This window comes from Rousettus aegyptiacus, unplaced genomic scaffold, assembly GCF_014176215.1.
Source record: "Rousettus aegyptiacus isolate mRouAeg1 unplaced genomic scaffold, mRouAeg1.p scaffold_m13_p_10, whole genome shotgun sequence".
NCBI classification, from domain to species: Eukaryota; Metazoa; Chordata; class Mammalia; order Chiroptera; family Pteropodidae; genus Rousettus; species Rousettus aegyptiacus.
The window spans coordinates 32,684,685-32,709,304 of record NW_023416285.1 but is presented as its reverse complement, the minus strand read 5'-3'; the positions used below and the strand labels follow the sequence as shown (position 1 = coordinate 32,709,304).

At 33.9% G+C, this 24,620-nt stretch overlaps 1 protein-coding gene across 6 annotated transcripts in view; it reads left to right on the top strand.

The window, feature by feature from the left end:
• The window catches only part of RAP1GDS1 (Rap1 GTPase-GDP dissociation stimulator 1), a 133,054-nt gene extending 109,682 nt beyond the window's left edge, over positions 1 to 23,372 (top strand). For 5 of the 6 annotated variants that reach the window (XM_016166710.2, XM_016166707.2, XM_016166709.2 and 2 more), the window contains 8 exons: positions 4,190 to 4,333; positions 4,760 to 4,891; positions 6,018 to 6,152; positions 7,084 to 7,209; positions 7,978 to 8,117; positions 11,076 to 11,202; positions 13,274 to 13,402; positions 21,543 to 23,372. In XM_016166710.2, the coding sequence (XP_016022196.1) occupies positions 4,190 to 4,333; positions 4,760 to 4,891; positions 6,018 to 6,152; positions 7,084 to 7,209; positions 7,978 to 8,117; positions 11,076 to 11,202; positions 13,274 to 13,402; positions 21,543 to 21,670 (1,061 nt within the window). In that variant the 3' untranslated portion in view covers positions 21,671 to 23,372. The remainder of the gene's footprint in view (positions 1 to 4,189; positions 4,334 to 4,759; positions 4,892 to 6,017; positions 6,153 to 7,083; positions 7,210 to 7,977; positions 8,118 to 11,075; positions 11,203 to 13,273; positions 13,403 to 21,542) is intronic. The other variant, XM_016166708.2, reaches the window with a different exon arrangement.
• The last annotated feature ends 1,248 nt before the right edge of the window (positions 23,373 to 24,620 follow it).

Below are 24,620 nucleotides of genomic sequence, written 5' to 3'. Positions count from 1 at the left end.
ATGTAACCTCTATACCAAATACTAACAAAGACAATACAATAATGAAAATTAATGGCCAGTCTCACCATGAACATAGGTCCAAATTTCCCTTTGAAATTTTAGCAAATGCAATCTAGTAATATATTTAAAATTCATCATCATAGCATAGTGGACTTATTCTGAAAATATAAAGTTTGATATTCAAAATGCAATTAACATTGTATCACATTAAAATTTATTTAGGGGATATAGCGTATGACCTTAGATTCAGAAATCTATGATTAACTATTCATTCATGATTTTTTAAAACTCTGCAAATCAGCACTGGAAGTGAATTAAAAGGATATATACCAGAAGCCTGGAGTAAACATGAAACCAAAAGCATTTCTTTTGAGATTAGGACTAAGAAGGATCATCCTTACTTTTATTTATTTATCCACTGCAGTAGAACAAGAATGAAAAGATGGGAAATAAATTATATTCATAAGCAATACGATTATATCAAAAATCCAAAAGAATCTATTGATCAGTTTTTAAAAATTAATCACAATTAGTTAGATTGCTAACTAAAACAAAAAACAAATCAAAACATTGTATTTCTGTATACCAGAAAAAAGAAAGTAAGAAATACATTTAAAAAATATATTGTTTACCATAGTATAAAGTATCAAATACTTTTAGAATGGACTCATAAAAGATGTGTGAGATTTCTGGCAAAAAAAAATATAGAAAATCATCAAGATAAATTAAAGAAGATCTAAATAAATAGAGAATTATATATATTACTTTCATGGGCTGAAACCCTTAATGGTATGATACTATATCTCCCCATATTGATCTGTAGGCCCAGTGCAATTCTAATGAAAATTCCAAAAGACCAGGAATAGCTAAGATACTATGAAACAAAACAAGGTAGCAGAATTGTTTTTAGTACATAACAATAATTAAACTTTTATTCTGATAAAACTAGTAATTAAAGGACAGTGTGGTGTTGGTGCAAGGATGGATGAGAAGACCAGTAGAATAGGATAGCCCAGAAACAAACAGATGCATTAACAGATGCTTATTTTATTAGGGGGAAAAGGAAGTCACTGTAAAACTGTGGAAAGTACAGTCTTCAATAAACAGTGCTGGGAATATGGGGGGGAAATACAATTGGAGAGACACGTACATACCCCCACTTTATACTGTATTTAAAAAAAAATTAACTTCAGATAGATAATTGACTTAAATGTAAAAGTTTAAACCAGAAAGTTTATCTTAAAATACGAAGTAGGAGAATATCATCATGGCCTTGGAATACAGAAAGTTTTCTTAGGTCACAAAAAGCTCTAACCATAAAGGAAAAGACTGATAAATTTGGTTATTTTAAAAGTAAAATTTTCCATTTCTCAAGACACCATTACGAGTGAAAAGGAAGACACATGTTTACAACACATATGACCAAGAGAAAGTTTATGTATACAAACTGTAAAAACTTGCACAAATCGTTAAGAAAAATGAAGAAAACCCAGTGGGAAAATGGGAAAATATGTAAAAGATTTGAGTAAGCATCTGACAAAATCAAAATGACTAATAAACACATAAAAGTATGCTCAGCTCATCAATAATCAGGAAATGCAAAGTCAAATACTACTATATACCCACTGGAAAGTCTGGTAATACCAAGCATTGATGAAGATATGGAACTGTGGACACTCTCGTTAAGTATAAATTGGTACACTTTAGAAAACAATGTCTACCGAATTGCACACATGCATTCCCTATGATCCAGCAATTCCACTCTTAGGAATATATTCAGAAGCATGTGCACCAGGAGCCATTATAGAATGTTCATAGTAGCATGATTTATAATTATGAAAAATTATAAACAACTCAGTAGAATAAATAAATCATATAATGGAAAAATATATAGTTAAGAAAAGGAATGAAGTCATTTAAAACCAATAGTCTAGATGAATCTTATGACGAGGAAAAACCAGCTCTGAAAAATATATATTGTAAGATTCCATTTATATTAAGTTCAAAACAAGATAAAAGTAATTTGTAGTTTTTAGGAACGATTATTTGGTGAAACAATAAAGAAAAGTATGAACATAATTACATAAAAATCAGTGTAGAGATTTCAGAGGTTTAGAGGGAGGGATTTATGTTAGGAAAAGGAGATCCACAAAGGGGCTTCCTGGGTTCTTAGCAATGAATTTCTTGATCTAAGAGATAGTTACATAGTTATTTGCTTATTAACAATTAAATGCATATTTTACACACTTTTCTACATGTATGGAATTTTTTCACCATTTAGAAAAGATTTTTAAATACATATATATACATACATATATATGCAAACAGTGGTGATAGATGTCCTTGGGCAGAATGGTGTTGATAAGTGTGTGCTGAGCTGTCTGCTTTGGCAGAATGCCTTGCTAATCTTCCTTAATAAGGCTATCTAAGCTTCCCACATATACATGTGATTACAGTCAACTGTGAGAGGAAAGATCTGTAAACTTTAATCTTGACAGATTTTTAATTTTCTAAATGCCTTAGATCTATTCTTTAGGGGAGAAATTCATTTTTCCATCTCATTTGGTGATTTAGCCAAATTTTTATTGTGACCTTCAGCCTGTTTTTATGTGAATTACCTATAACCTTTCTTGGAATGTTTCAAACTAACAGTATTTTTATTTCTTATTTGTTTCTCTTCCACCACCTACACTTCTGTTTTATAATTGTGCAGTGGATTAAATGACATCTTTGAAAACAAATTTCTGGACCATCCTTAGCATATCATTCCCTGGTTTACCTTATATGCAAAGGAAAGTTATTCTAACATTTAAATTGGGATTTTGTATAATTCAGGTTTTCTTAGTATTTTTAAAGCTTTTTTCATCATGGCTTTCAATTCTAATCACCACACATTTCTAGCCCTAGCATTCTGTAACCAAGGAAACGCCCTACTTTTAGCATTGCACAGTGCAAATATATCTTTTAAAAAATATTCCAGGTTGAATGTTCTGTGTATTCTGAGATAATAGTTTGAGGAAGATCAGTGGTCCTGATAGTAAAAAAAAAAAAAAAAAAAAAAAAAACAACTAAGTTTTTACACATGAAAATTGCTAAACAAAAAAGTCTTAAGTATTAAAAGTCTCCCAAATAACAAGATAAAACTGCCACTGCTGTAGATATGTGCATATACAACTTAGGGAAACCAATGACTAAAATAAAATTCAACTAAAAAATAAACCTTAAGTTTAAAAATTGTTGTGTAGCAAATATATTTCTTAGGTCAGTTGATTAGCATTTATGTTAAGAGATATCAGATACAACCAAAATATTTAAGTAGGCCAGTTTAGGTTAAAATACAAAGATGAGTAGCGTATAATATCTGTTCTAATCAAAGACAGATATGCATGCGAAATCAAAATCTTTAATGAAATAAGCTTTCTACAATGAAAATATATTTCAGTTATCAGGGTGGTACAAACAAAATTGATATGGGTGTAGAATTTGCTATGAAGATGGGATGTAAATTTTTTATTTTGTTGGTTATCCATCAGAAATCTGGAAAGTTATTTTCTCTCTCATCTTTTATTATGGAAATTTTAAAACCTATTCAGGTATAGAGAGAATATAGTATAATGAACCACCATATATTCATCACTCCAGAAAGTCTCAAATTAATAAAAACCTGAAGCTTTTTTTTTTAAAGATGACTTATAAAATTCAGGTTATAGATTTATTAACTGCCCTAGAAAGAAAACATACAAATATGAATCCAAATATACTTGTAATATAGTTTGAAATTTACTAATAGTGCTTTACTTTTTAATAACTCCATTAGTGGATTATTTTAACTTTATATGTTTTGTTTTAAACTGTGAGATATTTTATAGTATTGCCTTTTAAACAAGAGCATAATATCTAGAATAACAGTGCAGTGATATTACTTAACTTCGGAGCTGAGAATCAGTTCGTTTAGGTGCTGCCAGACATTGTGAAAGGTAACATAATTTTAAATAGAAAAATGAAATAAAGCTTTTCTGTATTTAGGCTGCACTGTCAGATACTTTCTTTTGAAACTCAGATCTTTGAAGGTGTGTTACCTATATCATGCATTATTCTCAGTTTCTTATAATTCTTCATAATAGAGTGCTTATACCAGAACTCCTGTTTGATCTCAAGTTTAGCTTGTTTTGTTTACATTATTCTTTAGACGCTATTAAACTACAGCTAGTTGAAGCAGGCCTGGTAGAATGTCTGCTCGAGATTGTTCAGCAGAAAGTGGATAGCGACAAAGAAGATGATATTGCTGAGCTCAAAACTGCTTCAGATCTAATGGTTTTATTACTTCTTGGAGGTAAGTTGTAATTTATTCCAATAAAGAATGTGGTTGTCAGATTTTTAAAGATTTGTCTCTTGTAAACACTATATTAGGCATTTTCTCATTTTCCTATTTCATTTAATCCTGTTGATGTGATGATTTTACAACCTGAAACATATCAGGGACTAAAGAATAATGAACCTGGAAAAGAGGAGTCGCCACAATTTTTCAGTATTTAAAGACAGCACCAAAGGACTAATAGCCAGATAGTTACTTGGAACTTAGACTAGAAAAATTCTAAGCTCTCTTGTCCAGTCTCTACTAAAGGTTTATTTTAAGAAGAGTCATTACTTTTCCCTTTATGAATTAGTTTTTGAGGTATGTAGTTGGATATTAATACACTTAATGGATTTGTTCCTCCTAATTATTTTCCTCTTATCTGTTTGTTTCATTTACCTCCAGATGAATCCATGCAGAAATTATTTGAAGGAGGAAAAGGTAATGTGTTTCAAAGGGTGCTGTCCTGGATTCCATCAAATAACCACCAGCTACAGCTTGCTGGAGCATTGGCCATTGCAAATTTTGCCAGAAATGGTAAGAATATTATTTCACTTTAGCTCAAATGTTCTTTTTTAATTTTTGCTTTTCCATCACATGTGCTAAAACTGAAAAAGTTCAAAATTATTTATAATAGGTATATATGTACTGCTACCTTAAATTTCCAGAGATCTGTAATATTTATAGTGACTTTCCTAACAGATTACATATTTTATGCAATTCATCTAAGTTCTAGTAAAGATCATGAATGTTGATCATGAAGTCCTTCTGTGAGTATTCTGCACTTCAGAGGTTAGTAAACTTGAGTCCCATTCTACTAAACTTATCTGGGAGGATATGCTCTCTTGCCTGGTGATTTTATTTTGGATTTAATAATCTAAGTATTCACTGTAGGGCTATTGTGCATCAATTTATACTTTTATGCCTACAAAACTTAAGTGTGGCTAATTCTCTGGTTTAAGGTAGAACGTTTAATTTAGTTTAATAATATTTCAGAAGCACCAGAGTTCCATGTTTATTTCTGAAGTCTGGCAAGGCAGCTATTAGTCTAGAAACTCATACTGTGTCTAGGAAATATGGGTGTGTTTAGTTTGATTTTATTCCAATATGAACTGTTGTTATAATCGATTACAGTCCATTTTCACTCCCTTCTTTTTGGAAACCATCATTAACTCCTTAATGATGGAGTTAATACTGGCAAAATATTGATAATTGTTGAAGCTAAATATAGGGAAAATAATGGTTCATTATAATATTCTCTCTGCTTTATAAATGTTTCAGAAATTCTATCATTGAAAAATAACTTAAATGTGAGCCATGATCAAATATAGCATACTGTGTAACACTGACAGAACTCAGGCATACTTCGCTATAAATACAAACTATCAGTGGGTATATTAAAGCATGTGGTTTTAATTTATCTTCTATTACCAGTTTAAGCTAGAGAGTTTTCTGATTTTTTAAATTTTTACATATTTTAAGAATCTTATTGGACTTCTCACACAGAGGGGAAAAAAACTATAAATCTAACAGAAGAGTTAGAATTTGCTTTATTTTCTTATGGCTCCATTTTCACTAATGTAGATAATGGGTGGGCATCAGTATTACAAAATATTTATGGATGTTTGTAAAGAGGAAGAAAAAAATGTTTTGTTTTATTCAGATGGAAATTGCATCCATATGGTAGACAATGGAATTGTAGAAAAACTTATGGATTTACTGGACAGACATGTAGAAGATGGAAATGTAACAGTACAGCATGCAGCGCTAAGTGCCCTCAGAAATCTGGCCATTCCAGGTAAGGCAAGAATGGGAGGCAACTGTGTAAGAAGTAAAATCTATCATTTGGGGAAGACATTTACTTGATGTGGACCTGTCCTGACCAAGAAAAGGGTGGGGAAAAAAGTCTCCAAAGTATTTACACTTTTTTACTAAAGATGGATATCATATGTCAAAAAATTTTCTGGGAGTATACAGCCATAATTTTTGCTTTTGTTCAGATTATTCAAATATTTTGTTACCTTTAGTAAACTAAGATTTTCATCATATTTGGCATAATTAAGCTTTTTTAAGCATCTTCAGTTGAGATGAGGTAATGGCATCAGTTAGCAGAGTCCCTTTAAAGAATGACTTTTGAGATTTATTTTTATTTCTCTACAAGCAGACAAACAATTTTTAAAAATACTCCTAATGCGTCTTTTTAAATTAAAAGCTTTTGAGCCATGAAATCACATTACCATGGGAAATAATACAGGAGATGCTTTAAACTATTCTTTTATTCTACTTTCTAAAAATAAATTTCTGGTTATGTAACATAGTATAACCATATGAAGATACAACCTGTGGATTTAGTTTGGTTCATACAGCAGATTAATGTTGTTTATTAACATCTGTAACATCTATATTAACACAGCTAGGTCATGATCAGAGATAAAAAGAAACATTTGGTAAAGTTGAAGAATTGTTCTTTTTTGTAAAGTAGGCAACATTGTCATATTTTCTTTATAAATCATTTAAGTGTTTTGAGGTTAGGTTTAAAAAGCTAGTAAGTATGATTTTGTATGTTATCCTCCTATAGACAAACACGGTTTTTTTTAATAGAAAACCATAACATGGAGCCTTAAAGATAATAAGACCCTAAATAAATGTGTATTGAATTGAATGATTATCATCAAGAATGCAAACACCATTTTAACCATAGTCTCTCTTTTCTCTCTCTCTCTTTCTAGTTATAAATAAAGCAAAGATGTTATCAGCTGGGGTCACAGAGGCTGTTTTGAAGTTCCTCAAATCTGAAATGCCCCCAGTTCAGTTCAAACTTTTGGGAACATTAAGAATGTTAATAGATGCACAAGGTAAAAGAAATGCTTTCCCAAGATGCATTTTTAGTATGATAGTCTCAGTGTGCCACTAGCTGGAAAAGAGCTTGTTTTTAGCTTCCAGAATTATGTAATCATAAAGATGAATAGCAAATAAAAGGCAAAAAAGAGATTGGTTTTAGAACCCATTCATTAATTCCCATGCATTTTATAATTGACTTTAAATGGAAATTATATTGTATCTCTCTTTATTACTACATATAATCCTAGTTTAGGTTGATTTATTAGCAGTTTCTTTGGGTTTCTATGTTTTAGCATTCCATACCCATTTTTACCTTGTCCTCAAAATCATCATATTTCAGTACAGTGAGTCAACATTTTTAAAAATTTGTTTTGCACACAGGGAGGTCATTTTTGTTTATAAAAACAGTAATGGAAACCACTTCTTGGAATGAATTATATTTACTTATTTCTAGATTCTAAACCTTTCTCTATATTGATTCCTTAGGGTCCTTCTAAAAACTCTTTGTTACAGCTTGCCAGAGTACCAACGGACTACCAGGCTGACCCAAAAGAGTATAAAGCTGCTTATTTTTGTATTTTGTACAAAAGAACACAACTTTATAGAAAAGGCCAAATAGATCATCAGATATGGAGTACTGTATTTGCAGTTCTTGGCTTTAATAAAATTGTTATGTTTTTTAGACATAGAATATTCTTTCACACTCTTACATCTTTACCAGTTATTTCAGTTGATTGCCTATCAATGATTCATTCCTTTGTGGTTTACCTTCTTTCCTATAGCAGAAGCTGCTGAACAACTGGGAAAGAATGTTAAATTAGTGGAGCGTTTGGTTGAGTGGTGTGAAGCCAAAGATCATGCTGGTGTGATGGGGGAGTCAAACAGACTGCTCTCTGCCCTTATACGACACAGTAAATCAAAAGTAAGTTCCAGAGGAAACCGTTCACTAGAAAACATTATTTGAGTGGCCTGTTTGGAAACCCAGTATTGTAGATCCCACATCATAAGCTTGCATTTTTATGTATTTATCTATAAATATGTTCATCAGAAATTCTGAAAAAAATAGTTGAAGACTGAGCTTTTTTATTTAGTTCTGTTCCATAATCATTAAGAGTAAGGCTTTGGAATCAAACAGAGATAAGTTCAAATTTTATCTCCACTCTTGGTCAAGTGTCTTCACATCTCAGTATCTGAATGTGTAAAAACCAGGAAAATACCCAACTGAAAGTGTGGTAAGAATGATTCAGTGAGATCACATATGCAAAGTACTCATGTGGTACCCGGGGCTCAGTAAATGGAGGTTGTCGCTGTTGCTGTTATCTGTACCACAACCTGCACCACCATTACCAGCATCAGTGTCAGACATCTTCTGTGTGCTAGGCACTGACCAAGCTAACTACTGACATTTAGAAATTAAATGATATCTTGATAGTATATGGTGCCCAGAACTGTAAAAGGGGGACAAAATCCATTCTCGTGACAGTATCTAGCCTATTATTTCCCCAGCACATGGTCAATATCCTATAAATATTTGTTGAGTAAATGAATAAATGAACAAATGAACTCTCTTAAAGATCACAATGGTGAAAACCCAGGCCAGCAGCTCAGTAGCTGAATTAGTATCTAGATTATATGCCTTTCATCTTTTATAATCTCTTTTCTAAGGCAAGCCTGTTAACAATTTCACTTGAATACAACTGCAGAGGCCAACTCTGTCTGGGTGTCACAGGAGAAGATTCACTATGATGAATTTAATACATAAATTTTTGCACAGACTCTACAAATGGTTAAGAACAAGGATCTAGCATTCAGACTGCCTGGATTTGTTTTTTCGCCTGGGGATTCCCACCCCCCACTATGGACTTAGAGCCTGGAGCCTGGTGCTGCTACTGTGGGCAGGAGGGGTAGAGTGGAGTCGAGGGGGAGAAGGGTCCCGCCTCCTGACTCCCTACTGGCGCTGGCCAGGCAGTCAGCCCTAACCCAGGAAACTACCTGGATTTGAATCTTGGCTTGTTAACCACTTAATCACTGACTTTGGGCAAATGTCATAACTTAATCTGAGATTCAGGTTCTTCATCTATAAACTAGAGATAATATCTAGATGATGGGATTTTCTGTGAGGACAAAGATGAGCTAATATCTCTAAACTATCCAGTACAATGTCCAGTGAATAATAGTTGCTCCATAAAGGGTTTCTGTTGGTATTATTCATTCTCTTTTGTATTATAACATAAATACAATGCTTCATTTATCTTTTGTCCTTCATTCTATCAGGCAAAGCAACTCCATAGAGCTTTTCAATAAACATTTATTAAAGTAGGAAGAGAGAGGGTAGGTATTTTAAAAGGAACTACCTAGGTGTCTGTTCCAGAAAAGTATGATGGAAAAGAAGTTATGCTTGGACTTAAGGGAGGGCTGTTTGTTTCTGAAGTACAAATTAACTTCATTCATTCTCCACCCTTTCTTCTACTACAGTGCACTTTTCAGGATGAATCATAAAATAAGAGGATGAAATGACAGTTCAGGAACCTTCCCTGGGTGATTCTACATGTACCTAGAATCTCTGAGTCTTCTTAATAAGTTTCTTTTTATAAAAATCTTTACTAATTTTTAAGATTTTAATTTCAGTGTCAAATAAACTGTCACTAAGTAAGCAGTATATTGGGAAGCTTTCTTTTCATCATAAAAAGCTTTAAGAAATAGTTTCTCACTTTCTAAAAGAGGTTGATGGGGAAAAAAAAAACATTAGATGCTAGAACAAAGCTTCCATAAAAACTCAGTACTTCAACTCCACTTATTTAGAATGTTTGATTACAAAACAAGTTTCTGCAAAGATACTGTCTATAAGTACTTCTCTTAAAATTTACATAAGATGGAAGCATTAAGAAAACTCTTTTTCAAATATTTTACCAAAGTAATTTGAAAAATATTTCTAATTACAGTTAGTTTTATACCATTGAAGCTAACTTGGATAGGCTACTTAAAATACCCAGCTTACTTCAGATTACTAAAAATAGTAAAAAATACCAAAGAAGGTTACTTTAAAAATATTCTGTAATTGAGATTTTTCACTAAATCATATTTAATCCAGGAATTTTTAGGCATCAAAACTCTGAGATGAAAACAAAAATGGGTATTAGAAATAAATGTGACCTTTTTTTCATCTAACCTTTTCTATATATTCCTATGTGTGATTTTCATGTAATAACTGTAATTATCAAGAAACCTATGAGATATATATACACATAAATTATCCCAACATTATAAAGTCACTGAGATGCAGAGCAATTCAGTAATTTGTTAGTTATAGGATTTCTGTCTGGAGCCCACTGCCTGTCTGCCATTGAAGAGGACAGACCTGTAGGCACCATGAGAAATGAGACAGAATTTTGATTTACATTCTACTCAAGTCCCTTTGTATGTAATCTAGTTTTGTCAGATCCAACAAAGGGTAAAAGCTACCAAAAAAAAATCTGGTACCTGGAGCATCTGGAGAATAATAACCTTGTGTTGTAATAAAAATTGGGGAGGGGCTTTTTTGTTATTACAAGTTTTATTCTCTTCTGTTTATCCTATGGTAAGTCAGCATTTGGGTCAATGGCAGTTGTTCTTCGGTAGCTTCTGGGACTCTCTGTTCCTTGATATGAACTGCAGTGGTCTTTTTCACTTAGGTAATTTAAAGTGTCATCTTTTGACGAATTTATTTAAAACTAAAAGCTTTTTCTTTTTCTTCTATGAAGAAAAAAATTATTAAACATAATGGTTCATACAGGACACTGTCAGAAAACCATTCAATTTAACAATGAATTGAGTGATTATAGTGCAGATTCTTTATATTTAAAATTGAAGTTTATAATTCTGTGATATTTATTTATTGTAGGATGTAATTAAAACCATTGTACAGAGTGGTGGCATCAAGCATCTAGTTACCATGGCAACTAGTGAACATGTAATAATGCAGAATGAAGCCCTTGTTGCTTTGGCACTAATAGCAGCCTTAGAACTGGGTAAGTACCCCAGTGACAAACTTATTTTCTCCTATTTTTATCTTGGTTGAAAGGAACCACACAAGTGCAATAGAAGTCTGATAGAACTACAAGTATTTTGCTAGTGTGTATCTATACCTGTATCTGAATATAATGGTAACATTTTGCAAACCTATAAATATTATAATAGTTCAACTATTGATATAATTTACCTTCTTCAGATTTCTCCAGTTTTACTTGTATTCATTTGTACATACGTTAAGTTCTGTACAGATTTTTTTATACATGTAGGTCTGTATATCAACCACCACAGTAAAGATACTGAACAGTTCTAACACCATAAGTATTCCTCCATTTATAACTACATCCACCCACCTCCTACCCCTACCTCCCACCCTGTTCCTACTCCCTGGAAACCACTAATCTGCCCTTCATTTCCCATTATGTTTTCATTTCACAAATGCTATGTAAGTGGAATCATATAGTATGTGTGACCTTTTGGAATTAGCTGCTTTAGCTCAGCATAATTTCCTAAAGAGTCATCCAATTTGACTCTGTGGTAGAATTTTTTATTGCTAAATAGCATTCCCTGGTATATATGTACAGTTTAACCATTTAACCTGTGGAAAGACATCTGGGCTGATTTTAGTTTAAAGCTTTTAAAAATAAAGTTGCTATAAACATTTACATATAGGTTTTTATGTGAACATAAATTTTCATTTCTCTGGACAAATGCCCAAGACAATATAACTGCTGTGTTATATTGTGACTGCATGTTTAATTTTTTAAGAAACTGTCAAACTGCCTTCCACAGTGGCTATCCCATTTTACATTCCTTCCAGCATTATTTAAGTGATTAGTTTTCTGTGCATTTCACCAACATTTGATGATGTCACTATAATTTATTTTAGCCATTCTGATAGCTCTGTAGAGTCATCTCATTGTGGTTTTAATTTACATTTTTCTAATGATGATGTTGGACTTCTCTCCATGTGCTTATTTTCCATCTTATGTATTCTCTGGTGAAACGTCTATTTGTCTTCTGTTCATTTTCTTTTTTTTAAGCTTTCCTTCCATGCTCAACAAAACTATTATGACCTTATTTTTTTAAAAATAAATTATAGGCAATCATGTGTAAAAGGAAGTTTCAATGAGATTATATTTTCTACCCATTAAACATATAATCTTCATTTTCTTCTGGCTAGTCAGCTATAATTTGATGTATATCATTATACCATGGTTTCATTGGCCTTTTTCTGAATTTGTTCATTTTCTAATTATTTAACTCTTGACTTTTGAGAATTCTTTATGTATTCTAAAAGTTTTATAATTTTACATTGTAGTTTAGGTCAGGGTTCCTTTTTTGTCTGGTGCTAATTGCCAGCATCATTTGTTGAAGAGGCTATCTTTCCTTTATTGAACTGATTTTGAACCTTTATCAAAGATCAGTTGAACATATTTGTGTGAGTCTATTATAGTGAGCCTTAATATCAGGTAGAAGAATTCCTCCTACTTTATTTTTTTGTATCAAAATTGTTTACCTCTTCTAGGGCCTGTGGCTTTTCATATAAATTTTAGCATAAGTTTATCCATTTTTGATAGAAAATCCTGCTGGGATCTTGATAGGAATTAATATTCTTTATCTCTTAAAGATACATGGAGGAAATTATGTGATTTATAGGATTTGATTCAAAATTATTTGGGATGGCTTGAGACTAGAGATAGATGAAACAAGACTGGCCATGATTTATGGAGATGGTGATAGTACATATTGTATATCATTATACCATGGTTTCTGCTTTTTGTGTATGTTTAACATTTTTGATAATATTTTTTAATTACCCCATAGTAAAAGGAATGTTTTAATTCTAAATTGTAAGCCTAAACTTCTGAAATGTCTGCTGAAATATAGCTGTATCCACTATTTTCACAGGGTCTGAATTTCATATAATATATCTAAGTTATTGTTTATCAGTCCCTTTTAGAAGGTTTCACATGGTCAGTTTCTAGAAAGCTAAGCAGTGTTTAGCCAGATCGTACTGGGTTCATACGCAGTAGATATAACTGATAATTTAATCATGTCATATTCTAGGCACTGCTGAGAAAGATCTAGAAAGTGCTAAACTTGTACAGATTTTACATAGACTGCTAGCAGATGAGAGAAGTGCTCCTGAAATCAAATATAATTCCATGGTCCTGATCTGTGCTCTCATGGGATCCGGTGAGTATTTCTTCTATCATTTGATGTCTATCAATATGTGTTTGACTTTATTAAATATAGAATAATAGTAAATGGTGGATTTGAGTTTAAAAAGCATTAGAAATTAGTTTATAGAGGTTTATTAGTTATGGAGGTTGAAAATATTCCCAAAGTATCATATAGCAAATACAGACAAAATAAATGTTAAAAATCAACACCTATACATTTCACCAATCTTAAAATATTATTTTATATAAAGAATAAGTTCTTATTTTGTATGCCATGATATTAGCTAAGGAATTTGTTCAAGTACTCATTAGCATATCTTGGTATACGTTCCATGGATAATTGAAAAGAATGTGTATTCTGCTATTACTGGATGAGTGTTCTTGAAATGTCAGTTACATACTTTGGGTTGGTAGTGGTGTTTTCTATATCTTGCTGATTTTCTGACTAATTGTTCTATTAGTTGTTGAGGGAAGAATGTTGACATCTTTGACAATAATGGTGGATTTTTGCATTTCTCCTTTCAGTTCTATCAGTTTTCGCTTCACATATTTTGTAGCTGTTAGGTGCAAACCACACACCTTCTTGGTGGATTAACCTTTCTATCATTATGTAACATTCCTCCCTTTCAGTTTTCTTTCCTCTGATGTCAGTTTATCTGATATTAAAGTAACTACTACTTTTTTTTTTAATAACATTCACATGATCTTTTTTAACCCTTTTAGTTTCAGTGTGCTGTACCATATTCGAAGTGTGGGCAGCATATTGTTGGGTCATGTGCTTTCCATTTTTGTTTTTTATTTAAATATAGTTTATATACAATTTAATGTGTTATATTAGTTTCAGCTATACAGTGTAGTGATTGAACATTTTTATAGCTTAGTGTGACTACTCCACTAGTTCTAGTGATCACCTGTCGCCATGTAAACTTATCACACCATTATTGTTTTTATTGCCCTTCACCTGTTCACTCATCCCCCCACCTTCCACCCTTCTGCTTGGTCTCTGTTTCTGTGAGCCTATTTTTGTTTTATTCATTTGTTTTGTTTTTTCAGATTCCACATATTAGTGAAACCATACAGTATTTGTCTTTGTCTGTCTGACTGACTTCACTTACCATAATACCATCTGGCTCTATCCATGTCGTAGCAAATGGCAAGATTTTATTCTTTTTATTGCTGTGCAATATCCCACTGTGTGTGTGTGTGTGTGTGTGTGTGTGTGTGTGTGTGTATACCTACCACATCTTCTTTATCCATTCATATATCAGTGGACACCTAGGTTGCTTCCATATGTTGGCTATTATAAATAATGCTGCAGTGAACATAAGTGTGCATTTCTTTTCAAATTAGAAGTAGAATTGCTGGGTCATATGGTAGACCTCTTTTTTTTAGTTTGAGGAATCTCCATACTGTTTTCCCATAGTGGCTACATCAACCTGCAGTCCCTCTAACAGTACACAAGGGTTCCCTTTTCTCCACATCCTTGCCAACGCATGTTATTTGTTGACTTTCTGATAAGTCATTCTGATAGGTGTGAGGTGATATCTCATTATGGTTTTGATTTGTATTTCCCTGATGATTACTGACGTTGAGCATCTTTTCATACGTCTCTTGGTGATCTGTATGTCTCCTTTGGAGAAATGTCTTTTCGTGTGCTCTGCCCATTAATTGATTGGATTATCTTTTGTTATTGAGTTGTATGAGTTTCTTATATATTTTGTATATCAACCCCTTATCAGATATAGCATTTGCAAATATATTCTCCCATTCAGTAGTTTGTCTTTTTGTTTTGTAGATGGTTTCCTTCACAATGCAAAAGCTTTTTAGTTTGACGAAGTCCCATTTGCTTATTTTTGCCTTTGTTTCTCTTGCTCAAGGGGTCATATCCAAAAAGATATTACTCAGACTAATGTCAGAAAGTTTACTACCTATGTTTGTTTTCTTCTAGAAGTTTTATCATTTCTGTCTTACATTTAAGTTTTTAATCCATTTTGAGTTTATTTCTGTGTATAGTATAAGAGTAGACCAGCTTCATTTTTCTGCATGGATGTGTCCAGTTTTCCCAGCATCACTTGTTGGAAGAGACTGTCATTACTCCATTTTATATTCTTACCTCCTTTGTCATAGATTAGTTGCCCATATAAGGCTCTCTGTTCTGTTCCGCTGATCAATGTGTCTCTTTTTGTGCTAGTACCATACTATTATTGATCATTATAGCTTTGTAGTTAAGTTTGAAATCAGGTAGCATGATACCTCCAGCTTTGTTCTCTTAAGATTGCTTTGGCTATTTGTGGCCTTTTGTGATTCCATATAAATTTTAGGATTATTCGTTCTAGTTCTAATAATTTCATTGGTATTTTTATGGGAATTGCATTGAATCTGTAGATTCCTTTGAGTTAATATGGTCATTTTAATGGTATGAATCCTTTTAATCCATGGGCATGATATATCCTCTTCAGTTTCTATCCTCAGTGTCTTAAAGTTTTCAGAGTTTAGGTCCTTCACCTCCCTAGTTAAATTTATTTCTAGGTATTTAATTCTTTTTGATGCAATTGTAAATGGATTTTTTTTTAATTTCTCCTTCTGATTGTTTGTTATTAGTGTATAGTAACAAGATGGATTTCTGCACATTAATTTCATATCCTACTTTATTGAATTTTTTTTAATTCTATTAATTTGGATTCTTTAGGTAGTTTTCTATATAGTGTCATGTCATCTGCTAATAGTGACAGTTTTACTTCTTCCTTTCCAATTTGGATGCCTTGTCTGTCTTTCTTATTTGATTGCTGTGAATAGGACTTACAGTACTGTATTGAATAATTGTAGTGAGAATGGACATCCTTGTCTTATTCCTCTTGGAAGAAAATGCACCATTAAGTATATTAGCTGTTGATGGTGTCACATAGCCTGTATCAAGTATGTTTTCCAGATGTTGAACCAGCCTGCATCCCTGGTATAAACCGCACTTGATCATGGTGTATAATCATTTTAATGTACTGTTGAATTTGGTTTGCTAATATTTTGTTGAGAATGTCGTCATCTACGTTCATTAGATATATTGGCCTATAAATCTTTTTTTTTTTTTTTTTGTAGTGTCTTTGTCTGGTTTTGGTATCAGGGTAATGCTGGCCTCATAGAATGAGTTTGAAAGTGTTTCTTCATCTTCAGTTTTTTGGAATAGGTTGAGAAGGATAGATAGTTGTTTAAGTGTTTGATAAAATTCACCTCTGAAGTCACCTGGTCCTGGGCTTTTGTTTGTTGGGATTTTTTTGATTACTGATTCAATTTCATTGTTATTAATTGATGTGTTCAGTTTCTGTTTCTTCCCGGTCTTAGAAGGTTGTATGTTACTAGAAATTTACCCATTTTTTCTAGATCATCCAATTTGTTGGCATATACTGTTCATAGTATTCTTTAATAAACCTTGGTATTTCTATGGTATCAGTTATAATTTCTTTTCATTTCTGATTCAGTTTTGTTTGTTTGTTTGTTTTGCTTCATGAGTCTTGCTAGGCTCACCAATTTTATGTATCCTTTCAAAGAACTAGCTCTTAGTTTCATTCGTCTTTTCTATTGTTTTTCTATTTCCTTTTTCATTTACTTCTGCTCTGATTTTTATTATGTCCTTCCTTCTACTTTTTGGGGGTCGTTTGTTCTTTTTCTAGTATGTTTACCTAAATTTAGTTTACTTGGGATTTTTCCTACCTACTGTGGTATACCTGTATAGCTATAAACTCCTCTTACAATTGCTTTTGCTGCATTCTATAAATTTTAATTTTGTAAGGTGTTTTCATTTTCATTTGTCTAAAGGTAGTTTTTGATTTCCTGTTTGATTTCTTCTTTTATCCATTAGTCCTTCAGAAGCAGGTTGTTTAATCTGCATGTATTTTTGATTTTTCCTCTTTTCTTCCTGTAGTTGATTTCCAGTTTCTATGGTCAGAAAATATGCTTGATATAACTTCACTCTTTTGAATTTATTGAGCCTTGTTTTGTGGCCTAGTATGTGATCTCTCCTGGAAAACATTTCATATGCTCTTAAGAAAAAATGTATAATCTTTAATTTTTAAATAAAATACACTGTAAATGTCTATCAAGTCAGACTGGTCTAATGTGACATTTAAGGCCATTATCCCCTTATTTTCTGTCTGGCTGATTTACTCATTGAAATAAGTGGAGTATTAAAGACCCCAACTATTATACTACTACTGTTAATTGAGTCACTTAAAGTAATTATTGATAAGTATATACTTATTGCCATTTTGTTAATTGGTTTTTTGATTATTTTTGTTTTCTTCACTTTTTCTTCTCTGATCTTTACTGTAGATTTGTTGATTTTCTTCAGCGTTTTGATTGGATTTCTTTCTCTTTAATTTTTTGTATATGTTTTGTATGTTTTTGGTTTATGGTTATATAAGGTTCATATATATCCATCTGCATCTGTAGCAGCCTGTTTTAAATAATAGGCATTTAAGTTCAATCACATTCTAAAAGCACTACATTTTTACTCCCCCTTCACTCTTTGTTTTTGATGTTTTGTTTTGTGTATTCCCTGATTAATCATAGTTATAATTTTGCTCCTGTTGTCTTTTAAGCTTCATATTAGCTTTTTAAGTGATTGATTCAATATGATTATTGTGTATTTGCCTTTATCAGTGAGATTTTTTTTTTTCTTCCCTCTATTTTATTTCTAGTTATAGCCTTTTCTGCATAAAGCAAACCCTTCATGTAAGGCCGCTTTAGTGGTTGTGAACTCCTTTAGTTTTTGTTTGTCTGGAAAATTCTATATCTCCTTCAATTCTGAATGGTAACCTTGCCAGGTACAGTATTCTCAGTTGTAGATTTCTTTCACCACTTTAAATATCTCCTGCCACTTGGAAATCCCTTGTATGTGACTTGTTTCATTCTTGCTGCCTTTAAGATTGTCTCTTTTATCCTTAACTTTTGCCATTTTAATTATAATATGGCTTGGCGTGGGCCTCTAGGTTCATTGTGTTTGGAATTCTCTGTGCTTCCTGCACCCGGATGTATTATTCCCCAGATTTGAAGTTTTCAGACATTATTTCTGAAAAGTTTCCGCCCTTTTGTCTCTCTCTCCCCCCTTCTCTGGAATCCCTATAATGCAAATATTAGGATGTTTGATGTTATCCCAGAGATCTCTTATACTATCCTCATTTTAAATCCTTTTTTCATTTTGATGTTCTGATTTGATTTCCAACATTCTGTCTTACATTTTGCTCATCCATTCTTCTGTGCTAACTAATCAGCTATCAGTTCTTTCTAATGTATTGTTCATTTCAGTCATTGTATTCTTCATCTCTGGTTCTTTATTATATTGTTAAAGTGCTAAGTTCCTCTGTTGCACTCTTAGGTTTGTTGAGCATCGTATGATCATTTCTTTAAAGTTTTTATCAGGCAAATGACTTAACTCCATTTCATTAGGGTTTTTGAATGGAGTTTTCTCTTTTTACTTCATTTGGGGCATATCCTTCTGCCTCCCCCCCCCCTTTTTTTTTTTTTGACTTGGTGTTTGCGTCTATGAGTTGGATAGAATAGCTGTCTCTCCCACTTTTGAAAGAGTAGTCTCCATATCCTGTGTATGGAATAGTTTTGGCAGGCCGGCTGTGGTCAGGGCAGGCACATGCAAGGCAGCTCCTTGCATGCACAGCCGCACGCTGCCCACTCTGCCTTGGCAGCCCTGCCTGTGTGCCCTGTTGCTTTAATTGTCCACTTGCAGAATAGGGTCTGGGCAGGGCCGCTCTGCATCTCAATGCCCTTTCTCTGGATTCGGCAGCACTGAATGCATGCACAGCAACACCCCACTCATTCCACACAGGACAGCCCTGCATGTGGGCACCATAGCATCTCACTGCCTCTGGACAGGGTAGCCCTGCAGGAACAGGTACCTCAGTGTTTGCTAGCTCTGCAATGTCTCCAGGAGGGGAAGCCCCACATGTGCACAGCCCAGTGGTGTGCAAAGCACCAACCTGCTATACACACTGGATCAATCTCCAGGTGAAGGGGCCCCTTGTATGCATGCTATGGATCTAGTTCCAGGAGGGGTGGTCAGAGATGCATTACAGCACCCTGCATGTCCACCAGAGAACCCACTATCCACATTCAGGGGAAATGTAAACAGTGGCTGGCACTCACCAGTTCTTCTGGTCCTCATTTGTTCCCTCAGGTCCTGGAGAGCTCCCATGGTTCCCCAACTTTCTCTAAGCTGTCCTCTCTTGCTTGTTGTGCTGAAGCTGTTCAGTTGGCTCACAGCTCTCAGGAGGAACTGCTCTAAATATAGGTGTACATTTGATATATGCTTGCGAGAGCGTATATCAAATATCTCTTGGGAGAGGGTGAACTCGGCATCCAACTATGCCGCCATCTTGGGCCATCCTGGGTCATGTGTTTTAATCCACTCTCAACTTTTAATGGGTGTGTTTAGACTATTTACATTTAATGTAATGACTGCTATGTTATAGCTTAAGTTTGCAGTTGCATTTTTTTGTTTTTTTTCCCCTGATTTCCTGTGGATTGCTTGAACATTTATTTAGTCCTGTTACTATCCCTCATTTATAATACAGTTGTCTCAGATATTTTCTCTATGTACATGCAGAACCAGTTTAGATACTGTAATTTGTTTTCAGTCATCAAAACAATTCAGAAAACTTTGGAGGGAGGGCAGTCTATTTTGTATGTATCTACATCTTTGCTGTATGTGTCATTATTCTTTCCCGATGTTCCAAGATTTCTTTTTAACAGTCCCTTTTTGTTTAGAGAACTTCTTTTAGCCATTCTTTTAGGTTAGTCTAGTATTGACAGTTTCTCTTAGCTTTTTAATATTTGATAATGCCTTGATTTCCCCTTCATTTCTGAAAAATATTTTCTCTGGGTATAGAATTCTGAGTTTACGATTCTTTTCTTTCAATGCTTGAAAAATGTGCCATTCTCTTCTGGCCTCTCAGGTTTCTTATAAGAAATTCACTATCTTTCTATTTGTTTTTTGCCCCTAGGTTAGATGTCATTTTTATTTCTTTCAAATTTTGTCGCAGTTTTCAAAAGTTTAAGATTTGTTCAGCTTCTTGAATGTGTAGATTTATTTCCTTTGCTAAATTTGAGAGGTTTTTAACCATATTTCTTAAGGTTCTATTTGAGCCCCACTTTATTTCTCCTTTCCTTTCAGGTCTGTAATGACATAAAGGTGAGATCTTTAGTTATATCCCACAGGTCCTTGAGGATTTGTCATCTTTCTTCTAGTTTTTTGTTTGTTGTTCAGATTTGTAATTGCTATTGTTCTTAAAAGTTCACTGAGTTTCTTCTGTTCCCTCAATATGTTTCTGGGCTGTTTTAGTCCGTTGGTCTATGATATACTAGCACCACACTGTTTTGATTATTGTAGTTCAGTAAATTTTGAAATTAGGAGATATGAAACCTTGGACTTTGTTCTGTTTTTTTTCAGATTGTTTTAGATATTCAGAATCCCTTGAGATTTCATCTGAATTTTAGGATGATTTTTCTATTTCTCCCAAAAACACTCATTCTAGTTTTATGCCTCAGTCTTATTAAACACATCAGTTTGAACAATGCCGATTGCATTAAACTCATTAGACTTCAGCCTTTTCATGTAGCAGTTCTCAGAGTCTTAAGAAGAGTCTTGTATTTTCATGTGCAGTTAAATAGAGCAAGAATGCTAGCTAGGAAGAAGAAGGTAGAAAATTTAAAAGGGAGCCCAGTGTCACAGAAATTTGTTAAAAGGATGTAAAGTATAACCTTTATTTGCCACAAAAATAGTTTGAAACAGGTCTAAGATTTTTCTGTAAGTTATTAACCTTCATATCTGAATTGATGATAGGGTAATGTAACTGAACCTTCAGACCAAAAAAATGAGCCGTGTTCAATTATAACTCATTACCCTGATCAACCTTAGACTGTAGAACTTGACATAAGATTTAAATCAATGTGTCAAGGTTTTTTTTTTCTTTCTCAGTATTGTAACACATCACTAAAGAAGACATTTCTAGGCTACTGTTGTGTCTTTTTCCAGAATTATTCCAAATTTTATGGTATCATCCAAATAAACATTTTGGGTATATGTATTAGATTACATAGTAAGGTTGGAACAGCCTAACAGAAGCATATTTGTTATTTTTGTTTTCCAGAATGTCTACACAAGGAAGTACAGGATTTGGCCTTTCTAGATGTTGTATCCAAACTTCGCAGTCATGAGAACAAAAGTGTTGCCCAACAGGCCTCTCTCACAGAGCAGAGACTTACTGTGGAAAGCTGAGAATCGCCCCTCCCTGATACATGGCGCCATCCCATCTCTGGTTTCCCCTTTGTCCTCCATCCGGCTGCCTCTTCTTCATTCTCTTCCATATCACTTGTGCATGCGTGTAATGTTCCAGTACCAATTGAGAACTGCTGTAGGTACCTGCCCAGTAAGATTTCTAAACCCATAGTTAGTGTGAACATGAATTTGTCAAAAACAAGTCTCCACCCATAACTGTTCTCTTGTATTCCTGTTGCTTGAGCTACATTAAGTAGAATGTGCATGTTGTAGTCCTATGATGATGTAAACTTGGTACTACATAATGACTTGCTCCTCACACTTGGTAAACTACATACTAATGTACTGGTAAATTAGAAACAAACAAGAATGCAGCAGGATCTGTCTAGCTTATTAAAAATGGAATTGGATAGTAAAAATAGCTCCATTTTTTTTGGTGCTTGGGAAGCACAGTGACCAAAAAAACTGGATGGCTGCTCATTCATTAGTCTTACCTACTGACGTCAAACCCATGGTACCTAGAGTTAAAAAAAATCCAATGCGCTCACCCTTTACCCTATGGTTTCTCCTTCTTCCTAACCAGTAGACTCTTGAAACTGCCAAAAACTTGGCAAGACTTCCTGAGGTTTTTCCTTTCATGTTTAATTGGCTGTCATCAGTAGCCTGATGTTGAAAACATTTGTAGTTTTCACCATAAAACTGAAGGGTTGAAGAATCTGTTACACTAGTATATCTTGTTTTTTTGGCTTTTAGAATCTGATAATATGTACAGTCTCACCTCAGAACTTCCAGCAGTTAATCAGCATTGTTCAAAATTTGTCTTTAAAAGTCAGTATGACATATGTTTTCGACCAAGGAAATTAAACATAGCTCACTGAAAAATGGATTTTTTTTTTCTGTTTTTCATCATTCCGTTCAAAAGCAAGAAGTTTCTTCTCACTGTCCTTTTAAATCTTAGAACTAAAAGGAAATAGGAAAAAAAAATAACTTTGTCTAAAGAAAGGAAACAGGTTATAAAGCCATAGTAGCCAGTCCAGTTCATTCTGCAGATGTCCTCAAACCAGTAACTGTTAGAGTGTCCCACCTCCACTTTCCACAGAGACCTGCAGTAGACCTTAAGTGCTATCAGAAAAGGTAACAGCACCAAAACTCAAGAGATGAGAGGACTCTCTGGCGAAATGTAATATATTCTTCACTGCCACTACCACCACCAAATGGGTTTTTAGAGCTTTGAAACACAATCTTTGTAAATTAATCAGTATACCCCTATGGCATACCTGCCTTCTCCCCATGCTCAAGCCTGACAAATACTGGCTGAAAGATAGAACGGGCTCCAATATAGGAGGACTGCAAGACAGTAAGATGGATGGCCAGGGGTGACAGAAGCTTCCTCTCCAGCATGAAATGTTGTACATCTGTAGGGTGATCAAAGTTGGACTTTTGACTCTGAAACTGCTATAACTTAAGTTAAAACCCCAATAGAGGCAAAGAACCTTTTGACTGATTGATCCCTTTGATGTGCAAGAGAAGGACTGTTATGATGAGTGCTCATGCTACCCTTACTATAAGAATGATCTTATTGTCTTCTCCTGGGCTGGATAGTGGACTATATTTCATTATAGGTTTGAAAGACATCTATAATGTTGCATAATAGGCTGTCCATGTTAATAACTAAATAAATAAATACTATATGAAACTGTAATGGTTTGTTTGTATATTTTACTTTTTCCAGCTCCTAGAACAGCTCTCACTCATAGTCAATACGCAATAAGTATATGTTGAATGAATTCCTACTGCCATGAAACTTTGGGACTGCCTGAGCTAATCCTAGATAGACTTCTAGAGAAACTGAGATTTAGATATATGTCTAACTTCAGAAACTTTTTTTTATTCTTTGATGGTAGGGTCTGTCCCAGTTGAAAAGCATTATATAGAAAACCTCAGAAAAGAGGTATCCAAAAGTCATAGATTTGAGAGAAGCCACAATCTGGGCCAGCTGCCATCAACCAGTTTGCTGACAGGCTAGGAACTCTTGTCTCCAGCAAAAATGCAATTCGAATCACGAATTTTTCTACAGAGATACCAGAAGCCTATGCCTTTATGATAAGGGTCCACCAGACTAGGTGATTGTGCTGCTATGCCACAGCAGTGGGTGGGAGCTTGTAGACAATGCTACCCCTTACCTCCTACAGCTTAATAGAGACCACCGTTAAATTTGCCACCCATGAAGAGTGCATTCTAAGGGAGAGAATGGGAGGAGCAGCGCAAAGCTTGACTTATCTATCACCTTGTGCCAAGACGTGAGCGTAGATGAAAAGCAAAAAGGCCAGGAATTAGAGGGAAGAGGGTTGTCTGAAATGTACTGGACTGTCCTTCCTCTCTCCCTCACTCCCGGCCCCATTAGCATCTTGGAATCTGGCTAACACCTACCCAGACAGTAACCTCATTGTACTCAAAGCAAAATTGATTAAATACTGGCCCATAATCCAGTGTTTGCCTTGATAAAACATGTTCTGAGCAAATTAATATCAGAGATGTGGAACAAAATTCTTCAGTCCTAAAATGATTTTCTCTAAGATGGAATAGAATGCAGTTCTTAGATGCAAGCATTAGTGTGATGTCTTCTGAGAAACCTGCATGTGAAGATTGCAAAAAAAAAAAAAAAAAAAAACTCTTCGGTATAATTAGGCTTATTATCTAATTCTGCTGAATGTAAGGGGTGAAGATGTCTGCTACTTAGGTGAGAATTACCCTTTGTATCCAGCTGTTACTAGAATCAGTAAGCTTAAAAGCCACTTCTTAACCCTAGGAAGCTATAACATTTGAATTATACAAGTGTCTTAAAAAGCACTTACGATATTTGGGATGAATCTTCATAGCTGTTACCAGAAAAATTAAGGGTTTTTTCCCCACAAAGTTGTGACCTCTTACTTTACATACATATATACCT